Here is a 14,628-nt window from a genome sequence, read left to right as displayed (position 1 = left end):
AATTAAACCCCATTCATAAAAATCTGATGTGACATTTCAAAATCAAAATTATAACATTTTATGATTATTATTATTATTTTTTTAAATCACGCTTAACTGTTGGATTCCCATCAAAATTACTTGTCAAGTCATCAACGGAGACAGCAATACTGCCGCTTAGCGGATGGAGGGACGGGACTTCCCGCATGTGTGAATATTCTCAACTTGTGTGTGTGAATATCTTGAACACAGCGTTACGTTTGTCTCAAAAACAAATGTGCGAGCCCGCTGATCCACAAAAGCAGCTTCAACAATTCACAAGCAGAACTGAATATTTACAAATGATAAGTCATGATAAATGTACACACAAGATTAAAAAACATGTAAATCGCTGATATATTTGTGGACTTGAAAATCCTGTGTAAATCACGAATATACAGTTATGTGGATCTGAAAAATGTAAATCGCAGATATATTTGTGGATCTGAAAAACGTGGAAATCGCAGATATATTTGTGGATCTGAAAACATTTGTGTAAATAATTCTGAGACAAATCTCTCCCTATCCTCTCACCCCTCTCTCTTTTATCTCACAGTAAAAATAGTTTACTATCAGCTGATTGGTCTCATTTTGTAGGAAGACAATTTCTGACTCATCCAGTCCATTTTGGACTCATCCTCAGAGCGGCGAAAGAATCGTTTGCAAGCCCTGCCTACGAGGTAGACCAGCTCGGCCAGGTTGAGCAACACACACACTCCAGACACGGCCAGCATGAAGACGGTGAAAATGGTCTTCTCTGTGGGCCTGGACACAAAACAGTCCACTGTGTTGGGGCACGGGTATGAATCGCACTTCACCAAGCGCACCATCCTGAAGCCAGGGTAGATCATGTAGAAAATGTAGAGAAAAGCAACCTCAAAGAGGATTCGGAAGACAATGCTGATCATGTACGTCCACCACAGACCTCCGGTGATGCGAAACTTCTGGTTCTTGATGTGCTCCAGCTCCTTAGGACTGTTACGGCCTGCCCGCTTTAGGATCTTCTTTTCAATGTGGCGCCGATGGGCCACATGCATGGCCACAAGGAGAGCTGGGGTGGAGACCAGGATGAGCTGGAGTGCCCATAGGCGGATGTGCGAGATGGGAAAGAACTGGTCGTAGCAGACGCTGTTGCAGCCGGGCTGTTGGGTGTTGCAGGTGAAGCCGGACTTCTCGTCCCCCCAAACGCTCTCCGCTGCAACCACCAGGACGAAGATACGGAAAATGAAGATGACTGAGAGCCATATACGTCCGATGCCCGTTGAGTGCCTGTTTACGCCGCTGATCACGGCGTAAAAGGACCCCCAGTTCATTTTTGACTCCAGAGCTGAAAAATAAAAAAACCCAACAACATTGTAAATATTCACATCCACAGATCTGTGGCTGAGGTCATCTCTAAGAACCAACCATTTAGTGAAGACAACAACCAATTACTGTCATAAAAAGTTGCAACATTAGCTTTAGATCTTTACCAGGCTTAGCCAGCTGTGCAACCGGCATAAGCAGTGCCGGGTCCAAAGGTGACCATCTCGACCGATGAGTTGACTATGCCAGTGTCAGGAACCACAACAGGAAATGCCAAGTTGTGTGTTGGTCTATAAAAGCAGGGGCGATGGCCTAGCACCGTCACAAGACGCAAAATGTTGAAGCCAATTGTGAAACATCCGCTGAGCCACGTGATTCGCTCATCCTGTATGAATACCGACCTCCCAAACAAATCTACAGCCCAGTTTCAGACAGTCAACAAATTCCTCGAAAACAGCAGCCAGATGAGTGAAATACTTCTATCGTTTTAGGGAAAGGCTTTAAACCACTGACTTCGCTGTTGAAAAGTTGACCCCTGTTTCAATATTGTTGCTATGAAGTCCCAGTTACTCAGGATGGTCATCTGGGGGATGATGGCTATCACTCACACCAGTTCTGACCAACCCAAGAGTTTAACAAACAAGCAAATGATAAAACATGCATTTTACCTTCAGCTGTGATGGTACACACAAAGTGTACAAAGCAGGAAGAAGTGAATTAAAAATATATTTTGAAGCAAACCAAAAGGTTGTGTTGAGAACACCACGCGTTGGAAAATGCTAATCATTCCTCCACCACAAGCCAGTGCCCTGCACCGTAGCGGTCATATGGTCTTGTCTAAAGCATTACCATACAATGGCATCATTTATTGCACTGCAACAAGACTCTTTCACATCAAACGCCTCGATTTCCGCCTACCCCCGGGCTCAAGAAGGAATCTGTGTGGACACAAAGGGCCCGGGAACCATGCCTCATTATTTATTGTGCTGGGGAGGACAGAAGGCTGAAGGATGCCTTTAACCTAAGCTGCTCTAAGTCACAGGTTGTATGAGTCAAGATGATGCATTAACTCTCTAACTTTGGGCAACATTCTTAGTGGTTTGTAAAGATGTTTTTAGAGGTAAACTGTACCTGGACTTCAGTTATCCCAGACTACAAAGAAGTGTTAGGGTCATACCAAAGGTAAATTATACATCAGAATTAAGTTGAGATATTGCAAGAATTGCTAAAATAGTTGTCCCGGAGAGTTAAGAATAAAGTTCTAATTGTGAACAGAATAGTTGTAATGTAGTTTAATTATTGTGATTGTCTGTTTTTGAGAAAGAACTAATGTGCATGGACTGATTTTCTTTTTTGTCATCTACCACAAGTGTTTTAATGACATTGTATTACCCATTTAATAGATGTCAGGTCAGCAAAGACAGACTGCGACAGCTGGTCTCAGAATGAAGCACTTACTTCCTTCTGTGATAATTTTGACATTCACTCAATTTAAAATAGTAACTTCATTCTCATAACTTTTTATATTTACTTTTCTTTATAATGTACCCCTAATACATTTTCACACTTTACAGAAGACCATTTTTGTAGTCTTAAACAGCAACATTTATTCATCACAACACAAAACAACAGATCTTACACTATACTGTATCCTTATTGATGCACTATTATCACATATTTAAGACATAGTGTACGATACACAATTTTCACACATCCCCGCTTTTCTGTGAGCTAGTATTTCCGCTGAGTGTAGCATGAGATGAGATACTTCTCCCAGTCTGAATCCTGTTTTCTCAGTTGGACCCGAACATGGTCTGAAAAGTAAATTACGTGGTTAGGAGTGGCCATTTGACAACATAGTGACACTGGTAGGAGTTGTCTTTACTACTCCACAATGACATTTAGAGTGTGACGATGACTAGTCGCTAATCACGTGTTTTTTGCTTGAGGAGGAGTGCCATTATAGCAACACAAGTGTGTGCTGCAGGAAATTAGTCATTCACCTGAATTAAATTGTCTTCTATTTCTGAATGTACAACTTTGGTAAATGAGGGGAAAACCAGTAAAGAGGGAAAAGCCAGGCTCAAGCAGAGCATTGAACCTTTTTTTTTTTTATCCCACATTGTGGTGCAATCGTGTTGTTAAACGCTATATATGCTTTGATTTTAAAGGCCTGACTTAACAGGCTACAAGTACGTGACATTTACACCAATGGTGCCCAAGTGTTGAGCGGACATAGGGTCGTTGTAGCCTACAGTTGTGAATAAAAGTTTACATTGTGAAATAAGCCATGCACAATACACAATACCAAAGTGGAAGGAGGGCGGGGAATTATTCCAGCTCACACGAAGAGTTCTGATTATTTGCAAACACCACAAATCCCAACCATTCAGACAAAAACAATTCTCATAATCAGCGACCAGTCAACGTCCACTCAACTTTCATCATATTAGTGTTGACTAAAAAAAAAAAAAATCTTAAGTCATACAGCCCTTAGGCACGAGGAAAAGGTTGTGAATGACAACACAATCAAAACAATGTTGGTGGCATGAAGTAGAAGTAGAATTTCATTTTGGATGAACTCTTACTGTTTTTTGGTAAACTAATATTCTTCAGTTTGCTGTGTTTGGCGTGTCCGTTCTGGGCTAGTCGCAAAGATAATGGCGGGCCCCTCCTGCAATGCACGAATGACAACCTATTAAATAATTTAGTCAGCAATATGTTGTATATGTTGTCTCTTGCATAATCATAGATATACTGTGTATATGTGTGTGTATAAATATATATACACACACACACATATATACATACATATTATATATACATATATATATATATATATATACACACACACACACACACACATACTTTTTAACGTCATGCCACTGCATTTCAATCAGATTAAAGTTTGGACTTTGACACGACCACTCGAAAACCTTTCAATTTGATTTTTTTTTAAGCCATTTAGAAGTTGACTTCCTGTGTTTTGGATTGTTAGTGTGCTTCAGCTTGAGGTCACAAACTGATGGCTGAACCTTCTCCTTTAGGATTTTCTGTTAAAGAGCAGAATTCATGGTTCCATTAATCACTGTAAGTTGTCCAGATCCCGAAGGAGCAAAGCAGCCTGAGACCATCACACGACCACCACCATGTTTGACTGTCGGTATGATGTTATTTTTCTGAAATGCTGTGCTACATTTATGCATATACATTTGTGCATATAATACTCTCGCAAAAGTCTTGGGAATAATCCTGATTTTTTTATTGTTTTTGCAAAAGTCAGACGAGCAATGGTTTTCATCTTGGAACTCTGCAAAGGATCCCATTTTTGCCCGGTCTCTTCTTTATTGATGTGTCATGAACACTGACCTTAATTGAGGAAAGGAAGGCCTTCATTAGGAGTTGTCCTGAGTTCCTGGGTAACCTCCTGGATGAGTCATTGTTGCTCTCTTGGGGTAATCTTTGTAGGCCCGCCACTCCTGGGAAGGTTCACCACTGTTCCTTGCTTTCTCCATGTGAGGATAATGGCTCTCCCTATGGTTCACTGGAATCTTAAAGCTTTAGAAATGGCTTTTGTAACTCTTTTCAGACTGATGTCAATTATCTTATTTCTGGACTTCTGGAATTTCTTTGGATTGTGTCCTTTTGTGGGTGCTTTTTTAGATCTTTTGTCCGACTTTATTTTGTTGGCACAGATTTTGTTTAAGATATTTGTTGATTGAAAAGTTCTGGACGTAATCAGGCTTGGGTGTGATCAGTGAAAATTAACCAAAAATTGTGATTAGCCACAAATAATTCATGATTCAACAAGGGGGTAATTACTTTTTCAAACAGGGCCAGGTAACTTTTAAGTTTTTTTTCCCCTGAATAAACGAAATCACCATTTAAAAACAGCATTTTGAGTTCACTTGGGTTATAAGTCTGATATTTACTTTGTTTGATGATCTTAGAGTGGAGAAACTATGTAAAGATTTAAGAATTTGAGAAGGGGGAAAATACTTTTTCACTGCACTGTACATACAGTATATGTACACCCCCCCTCCACAGAAACACACACAGTCCCCTCCAGAAGTATTGGAACGGCAAGGTCAATTTCTTTCTCTTTTGTTGTATACTGAAGACATTTGGGTTTTGTTTTCTTTGTTGTGTTGGCAGTGTGTTTTGGATCATTTGTTTGGATGCATTTTTTTGTGTAATTGCCAGAGAAAATGGTTTTGTAGACTTCATTCTGCTGCCACCATCATGAGTTACATCATCAATTAAGATTAGTGAGCCTGTTCCAGAAGCAGCCATGAAAGCCCAAGCTATGATATTACCTCCACCATGTTTCACAGATGAGCTTGTGTGTTATGCATCATAAGCAGATCCTTTGTTTCTCCATAGTTTGCCTTTTCCATCACTTTGGTAGAGGTTAATCTTGGTCGCATCAGTCCATAAAACCTTTGTGGCTCATCTCTGTACTTCTTTGCAAAATCCAAACTGGCCTTCCGATTCTTTTTGCTGATGAGTGGTGTGCATCTTGTGGTATGGGCTGTATATTTCTTCTCTCAAAGTCATCTTCAAACAGTGGATTGTGATACCTTCACCCCCGCTCTGTGAAGGTTGGCAGTGATGTCACTGACTGTTGTCTTTGGGTGTTTCTTCACAGCTCTCACAATGTTTCTATCATCAACTGCTTTTGAGACCCTTGGTCAACCTGTTCGATGTCTCTTGCTGAGTACACCAGTAGTGTCTTTCTTTTTCAGGACATTCCAAATTGTTGTACTGGCTATGCCCAATGTTTGTGTAATAGCTCTGATCAATTTTCCCTCTTCTCTCAGCTTAAAATGGTTGGATTTTCTCCCATAGACAGCTCTCTGGTCTTCATGTTTGTTTAACAACAAATGCAGTTTTCACAGGTGAAACCCAAAGCCAAAAATGAACACTGTCTAATGTTTCAGCAATCAATCAAAAGGCAACATTTGAGCAACTAGAAAAACCCATAAGTCACATGTTCCTTCTACTTTCTTTGTATGTATGGGTAACTTGGGTTGTTCCCAACATCTGGTGAAATTTTCATGTCAATAGCACCTTTGGAAATATATATAGTGAGAAAAATTGTGACATGTTAAATACTTATTTCAGCCGCCGTATGAATGTGTGTGTGTGTAGTAATCGTTTATGTAATAGTGCAGTATTGTTAAAACCAAGACACTTGCACACTACTGTAGACACACATCATCAGGAAGCAGTTAGACTGTCAACATAAATTTTTGCTTTTCCATTCACTTAGAAATCAAATAATCACATACTTTTAATTGATTAACTGGCCAATTTGTATTGGCAAGTACCTCATAGCTCCAAGTTTCCCCTTTTCAAAGTAAAGCTCGACTGACACGCCAGGCCCATGTGTGTAAATTCGGGCATAGAACATCCGGTTGTGCACCATCGCTCTAAACCAATCCACTGCCTCCTCAGACCAGTCTGTCCCATTTATTGGAATAACCTGAAGTGGAGGAAATAGCCAAAAACATGGAGAGAAGCATTTTTAGTGGTTTCCCAGTAGCTATCTTTGGTGATGGATAAGAGTGTAACTAATCCTGTAGACAAAACACCAATACTCACAAACAGTATTTATTCAAGTATGGGCCGCAGACCAGTGGCGGTCTGTGAGTAACCCTAAGTGATCTCTGAGTCGCTGAATGAGTTTCTCCTCTGACATGAATGGAAGTTATTCTATACACATCCGGATTTAAAGACTGATGGAGGCGGGGTGGCCTCTTCCTTTCCGTTTATCTTTATGCAAAATGACTGGATAATTTACAACTCACTATAGGCACACCAAATATTTCACTGAAAAAGTTGAGTCGTATCATTAAAGCAAACTCATTCACTGCACCACGTCAATAATTAAGTTCAATATGGACCGATCGTCTGATGCGTAGCTCACATAGCTATTAATGATAGCTCATACAGCCCACTCATCCTTTGGTCAAAACTACAAGAGATGACACAACCATTGACACTTGAACATCTTTAAGCAAACTACATCAACACAACATCATCTTCTTTTTTCCTCCTTTCGTGGTGATTTCAAGTAGCAAGGCGTTTATAATCTGTGAGGCCAGCAACCTGATTAGGGACTGCAGCCGGCCGGGTTTGTCACTACTGAACTTGTATCCCGTATTTAAAACGAGGATTTTGCGCTTTGTTAGTGGAAGGCTAATATATATATGACTAAGGAATGTAAAATAAATCGAAAACTGATCATTTGGGTGAAGCCAGCAACCAAACAAGAGCCACTGTTTTATTGAACTCAAGCTTACACCAGTAGCAATCGAATATGCCCATCCTGCATACGACTGGGTTTAAAATTTGGGACCGTACGTACACTGGGAAAAGCACGGAGATCCAGAGTTGAAAGGAGTTAGGTCATACTTACATGACTTGATAGCGTGGCTATACTCTTTGTGACTTCTAAACCAGGCTTTGATCATCCACAAGCTCAAAAATAGAATAGGCAATGTTTTGCAATATTTTTGTTGGCATAATGTTTACAAGTTCAGAAAGGTTCTCCTTGTTGCTTTTCATTTTGCCCTATGCTTCGCTTAGCGGCGAAGCATAGGGCAAGTTTCACTGAAACTTGAACCGTTTCAATTTTAATTTGGAATCATGCCGTAACGTTGACTGGCAGATAGTGTTTACAAAAATCTAACCCTGACACCATGGTGACTGTGGGTCCCGGAAGTACTTGTGGTGGCAAAATATTTATGGCGAAAGTCCCACCCTGTCCGTGGCATAAAACCCTATTTATCGTGGCATAAAACCCTTTTATAAATATAGTGCATGAATATTACAGATGCTGCCTTTTCAGAAGTCTCCTGGATGAGGCAGTGCGACTACCGTTTTTTATTTTCTTGGCCTTGTAAAAAAAATTTTATAATAAAATAAAAACGGCACAGACCTAAAGATCAGTTGCATGAAGAGTACTAGGTCAAGTTCACTGGATGAGGTTGAAGCTGTCATTTTGTGAGCTGTTCTGCTTGCTGAACTTCTGCCCCCAGCATGTGGGACAGATTGAGCATTGGCAAATTTTCTTTCATCTGAGACGCTGTTGGTCGCAAAAAGTGACTGCAGCCTTATTTTACACCTCAATGCTGTTGATAGAACCACATGTAGAAATAACAAACGGATCAGTTCACACATGTGGCCTCAAAATAGTCTTGGGGCTTTTTTCCATGCAAGTGGAACATCATGGAGGCGACATTGCAGTAAAAATTATTAAAAAGGAGCTACTCACATTTGCCAGTGAGACTTTCATTGACTGTAGTGGTAAGTTGCACATTTCTGGGCTCATCTCCTTGAGGTTACACAGTGATACACAATCGGTGTCGCCGTGATCCAGCCTCCTCACCTCCACCTTGATGGAAGTCTCACCCTTGGCGCCGTCAGTGGCATCATCTTGTGACAAAGAGCCAGAATGCATGAGGGAGTCTCAACCAGCAGCCCACAAACAAGTGAGACAAGACGCTGCTACCACCTAGAGCAAGGATGGGCAAGTTTGACCATCACTAAGGACCAGATGGTATATCCATACCCCCGGAGGACCAGACTGTGAACATGAACACTAACGCAACCTACCACTAGAAGAGTTTTTTTTTTCAGAGAAAATGCAAGAAAATTAAAGCATTAATAATTGCTAATGTACTGTACTATATTACACCAAGTTATATTCAAAGACTATATGCATTTCTGTTACAGGTGAATCATTCTTTTCATTATTTTGCTGTAATGAACAGACTCAAATGTCTGAAAGAGTGCTAACTATTCTTCAGAACAACACTATAACTTATATGAACAATAGTGAACACCTAGGTCAAGTCATGCCAAGACACTAATTTCAATGATGTATTCAACACTTCAAATGGCCTGTTCTTGTAAATATGAGCACCTGGCTCTGTTAATGCATCTATGCATCACCTTCGAACCCCTCAATGACAGGTAGTGTAACTGGGGTGATAACTATGTGTGCCGAGCCTCCAGTACCGCTCTGTCGGACCGGTGCACTTGCAGGCACGGCCAACACACGACATTGTTTGTCTGAAGGATTTTAGCTTGACCTGTCACACCTGTTTTATGTGTTTGTCACCTGTCCTGACCAGGACACTCTTGTAAAAGAGATTTTTAATCTCAATGAGGTTAACCTGGCTAAATAAAGGCTAAATTAAAAAAACAAAAATAAATGGCATGCCATGTGCACATTCCCTTGCAGTCTTTCTCACCGGCTGCTCGGCTTATACTATTTTTAATCTCCCACTGTGTGTGACTTGAGTCTTTATAAATTAGATTTTATTCACATGACATTCACCTACGTACTTGCAGGAGCGAGCGTGGTCGTCTGCCACTTGCCCATACCTGACCTTGTGGTTACCTGTATAAAACTTCAACACAAATACACAGACCCACCTGTGCTCACGCCACATATCTTTGTCACCTGAGCCCTGCACCCTTGTTCTTGCTTAGGGAACCAGGCTATTACATGGGCTCCGATGTCTGGAATGCAGTTCTGCTCAGCATATGAACTACTGGGTTCCCAGCTGCTTCAAGATGAAGAGGGGAATAAAGCAATAGCAATCAGAAACACATGGAATATTTAAAATAAAATAAAATTTAAAAAAAAGGGGGGGGGGATTCCTAGAAAGAACAGGAATGAATAATAAGGATAAGTGCTTCTTAAGTTCTGAAAATGTGATCACGGAATCAGCGAGGGCTGTAAAAACCTATGAAAAAGCAGATGAGGATGAAATAACTTACCCAGTAACAAGCGCCTGCATCTTAGCGATGGAGTCTGCATGCTGAATGTAGAAGTTGCTTGGACTCACAATATGAGACACAACAACCTCGGGTTCCTCAAATCTTCGTACCTGGAATTGTGGAATGTTTGGAGACTCTGTTTGGGGCTTTTTTGCAGAATCTGAATATTTATATTCATTTTCAAAATTTTCCCACGGGAGTGTTAGGGGTTTAGTCATGCAGTCCTTGTCGTCCTCAGACTTTTCACTTTGCCAATCTTTGTTGTCAGTGCACCAGATATTGGCTTTTCCTTGGGCCCCTTCTGCTGTGACAACTGTATCAACATCTCTGAAATCCCACAATTCAGTCTTTGTTGCAATTACACAAGCATATGTAAGCGAGCCATTTGGCTCGGCCCGTTTGACCCTGAAAACAGGAGCTTGGTTTACTGTATCTGTGAGCAGTGTTTCTGGAGCTGCGGCATCAATCTGCTCATGTGACGCATGCCTGATAGGAGTACCTTGTGTTTCCACAGAGGGCCGCATGACCTGTGATGAGCACTTGCTTAGCTCAATGAAAGAGACCTCCATTGCCTCTACGGTTATGGGTTTTGCTCGTAGGAAGTGCAGTAGTTGGGTGGATGTTTGTTTTTTGTGTTGCACAGATACAACATCCCCAGGCCCACGAAAAAAAGTCAGAGTTGGGTCGGTAATGACCTTAGGGCTCTTAGTGAGGGCAGCAGGAACAAACACAGTCGCTGGTTGGCATTTTGCAGGAACAATCACAGTCTCTGGTTTGCATTTCTCACAACACATTTCTATTTCTTGCTGTTCAGAGTTATGGCTTAATGAAGAAATGACAGTCCCAACAGAGCTATTCTGTACAGGCATTTTATCCGTCTGCACTCCTGGGAGCTGGGGGATGATGAATCCTGTCAGCGACTGCAAGGTAAGTCTAGCTCTAAACACCTGAAAACCTTTGACGAAAGAACTGGCCCTCATGGAGTTCTGTAACATCGGCCCATACCTGAGTGCATCAGCGTACGGGAGCCCTTTGACTCCTAATGGTTGGCATTGGTTTGTCATCACCCTATTTTTGCGAAAAGGCTGCAGACACATTTTAGGCTCTATCAGAAGGCAGGGAAAGAAAGTAAATCAGATGAAACAAGCTGAGCAGGAAATAATGTATAAATCACAAATGCTGGATACTTCTGACAGGTCCCATCCCATCAGAATATTTTTTTTCTCCTGTTTTATGCATAACATAGGTCAAAATGAGTCTGTGGCATGGTTTAAGTTTGACATCTATGCGGTTCTCTTGGTATGCTGAAGCATTCAGAGTTCCTTTCACTGGAGCTCAGGGGTTAATAATTTGGACATTTCCAATGTTGTAGGAACAATTTGGAGATGGCCCCTTCCTGTTCCAACATGTCTGTGCATCAGTGCACAAATCAAAGTTCATAAAGACACAGATTAGAGAATTTGATGTGGATGAAGCTGACTGGCCTGCACAATCCTGACCTCAACCATAGAGAACACTTTTGGATGAATTAGAGTGGAGTGTAGAATGGGGAGTAGAACTGGGAAGAAGAAGAAGGAGGGGGAAAAAAAAGTTCAAAGGAACCAGCCGGGGAGAGTTGTCATGCTGGACGTAGCCGCTCACAGCAGAAGAAAGCTTTGCGAGGGATGAGAGTCTGAACGTTGCATCGAAGGACACGACGCCGCTATGAATGCTTGGCCTCCCCTATGGAGTAAGCTTCTGTTCAGACGCTAGAAGACCCTGTGATATGGACCAATCAGAGCCAAGCTGTTTTCCACATATAAATTGGGGTAGATGAGTGATCTAATCAGAGCAAAGCTCATTTACATTTAGGTAAAATGATGGGAGGGGACCTTTAAGGCTTTACTTGTTGACTTACCAAATGTTAGGTCCTTCAGTAGAACTGATAAATTTTCAATTGATTGACATTTCTCATCTAAAGCCTTTGAGATAGCTTCAAAGACACTTGTTGAAAAAGGTGACATCAGGAAAATGTTGACATCTTCATATACCTTCATGAAAGAAAAATTCAACTGTTAGCTGCACTTTTACTAAATAGTGTCTCATTAGTTCTAAAAGAATAATAAAGCAATTAGACTGAAGTGAACCAATATTTTAATTAGCATTTCATACATTTATGTATGTGAATGCTTGGACAAAGATGATTCTTATCTACAGCACACACACTTGCTGGATAAATTAATATGCACACCTCCACACTCTAATGTAATCCAGTACAAAACATCTTATCCAACAAAAACAAAAATATATTTAAAATAAAATAAAAAAAAAAACGATGTTTGACACGTCAGAGAGTTTTTAGTTTTTGACGTGTGAGTGGTGCGGCACGGTGGGCGACTGGTTAGAGCGTCAACCTCACAGTTCTGAGGACCGGGGTTCAATCCCCGCCCCCGCCTGTGTGGAGTTTGCATGTTTTCCCTGTGTCTGTGTGGGTTTTCTCCGGGCACTCCGGTTTCCTCCCACATCCCAAAAACATGCATGGTAGGTTAATTGAAAAACTCTAAATTGCCCGTAGGTGTGATTGTGAGTGCGAATGGTTGTGTGTTTGTATGTGCCCTGCGATTGGCTGGCAACCAGTTCAGGGTGTACCCCGCCTCCTGCCCGATGACAGCTGGGATAGGCTCCAGCACGCCCGCGACCCTAGTGAGGAAAAGCGGCTCAGAAAATGGATGGATGGATGGATGGACGTGTGAGTGCAGTTGTACAGCACTGCACTGCCTTTTTAAAACATGTTTTGTAATATTTTGGTTAACTTATTCATACATGGTGAAACTATTCCGATAAATACATATCTTGGGATATTGTATACAACAGTTCAACAGCAATCTAAAATAAACTGAAACCACTAAAATGAACAGTGTTTCCACTGCACATTTAAATTTTTGCATATATTATCGTGTAGGTGAATGTGTCGAGCATTATTGTTTGGGGGAGAAAAAAAAATAGGGAGACAAAATACAAACAAGTAACTACTTTAATGGCAACATACCGTAAACTACATGAACAAACAATAGAATACTGTACGCCTAAATTGGTTGTAATAATTGAGAAGCAACAGTAAAAGGCTACTAAAAAAATACCATTCGCGAATTAACGAAGGTATGAACAGGTTAAAATTTCATAACCTAATAATTTTAATATGTCTATAATGATGATGGGTGGGTTAAAATGTCATAACCTAATAATTTTAATGTGTTTTGGTCGCGGGTTTGGTGACCAACTGTTTGATAGCTAAATATGTACGGACTTGTCATTACTGTACCTTGTTTGTGATGATGCGAAGCTCTTTCACCAGCTTGTTCCGAGTAGCTTCGAGCAGCAAAACTTTTGAAAGTATCTGTAGTTTGTTGGCAGCGTGGGAATGATGCTGCTGCCCGTTGAGTAGTAGGAGCTGAGGCGTCATTGTTGACAAGGAGTTCATCTTCTTTCGTAGTCGCGTATGGCGGAAAGCCACCTGGTATCTCGCACACTCACGTACAGCAGCCGGGTAACACTGAACAGAGAAAATAAACAAGGTACGTTGCCGCCTGTCTTTAGAAACTCCGGTTATATGTTTATAGTTAGTTTTAAGAACATAATCTTGTCTTTCGTCACTCTCGCACCGGTTAATATTTGGTGTTTGTGAAATGTGGTGGTCTAAATCGTCAACTGAAGTCAATGAAGGTCCTGTCCACAATAGTGACCGACATTGCAATGAGCTGTTAGCTAGTTGCTACAACACATTTGGCGCATATAGCATTAGCTTGGTTGAAACGAACAGTGGCGTTTAGTCAGGGCCTTCAACGCCTTGTCTACTGGCCTGAACACGAGCAAAAGCACTCTACATTTTCAACTTAATTATATTATGTAGTAATTGTTATTAATATTATATACAGGGGAACCTCGATAGAAGTGACTAATAGGAGCGGGGTCGTCCCATATAGCCAATTGTCTGTTGCACTGAAGCACTTTTCTTTTTAGTCCATATGCACCCATCTTAATGTACAGTACAAAATTGATGCTTTTTTGTGGCCTAAAACGCCCAGTACACTACAAAGTTAATGTAAATAAATATAGAAAAGCTTGAAGATGTTTGAAAGTTTCACATTTTAGCCAAACTTACCATGCTGGTGTGCCTGGTCATGGTGAAATTGTTGACATACAGAACTCGTCATAGGTGAGTCGCTTTCATGAGCCACGAGGAGTTAGTGTGCTTCCTAGTTCCAAATCCATTGCCAAAGGCAAACGGTTTGACACAAATTTTTTACTGTATCAAAAATAGCATGTTCCAGATTGCAGAGACTTTTTTTGTATTTCTTTGTATTCTTCAGAGTTATCACTGCCCCCATGCCACTCTCTCTCTGCGCACAATAGATATAACAATCATGGCAATGCTGCCCACATAGGCACTAGAGTATGCCTTTTGGAATTTTATCTAGTTATATTGTATAGCTGTGACCCGAAAATACATCAGTCCCATTCTCTGGCTGCATT

General features: G+C 41.0%; 1 protein-coding gene across 2 annotated transcripts; it reads right to left on the bottom strand.

Moving 5' to 3' along the window:
* Nucleotides 1-243: 243 nt before the first annotated feature.
* Nucleotides 244-2,075, bottom strand: LOC133407529 (gap junction beta-1 protein-like). 2 transcript variants are annotated; one of them, XM_061685523.1, is made up of 2 exons: nt 1,992-2,075; nt 244-1,345 (listed from the first exon to the last, which is right to left on the bottom strand). In XM_061685523.1, the coding sequence occupies exon 2, from the start codon at nt 1,329-1,331 to the stop codon at nt 591-593; it is 741 nt and encodes a 246-aa protein (XP_061541507.1). In that variant the 5' UTR covers nt 1,332-1,345; nt 1,992-2,075; the 3' UTR covers nt 244-590. The 2 variants fall into 2 exon arrangements, with proteins under 2 accessions (XP_061541507.1, XP_061541506.1); XM_061685522.1 differs by lacking the exon at nt 1,992-2,075 and adding an exon at nt 1,491-1,582.
* Between the last annotated feature and the right edge of the window lie 12,553 nt (nt 2,076-14,628).

Source organism: Phycodurus eques, chromosome 9 (genome assembly GCF_024500275.1).
Source record: "Phycodurus eques isolate BA_2022a chromosome 9, UOR_Pequ_1.1, whole genome shotgun sequence".
Taxonomy (NCBI): Eukaryota; Metazoa; Chordata; class Actinopteri; order Syngnathiformes; family Syngnathidae; genus Phycodurus; species Phycodurus eques.
The sequence above is the reverse complement of the archived record's forward strand: the minus strand, read 5'-3'. Positions and strand labels throughout refer to the sequence as shown.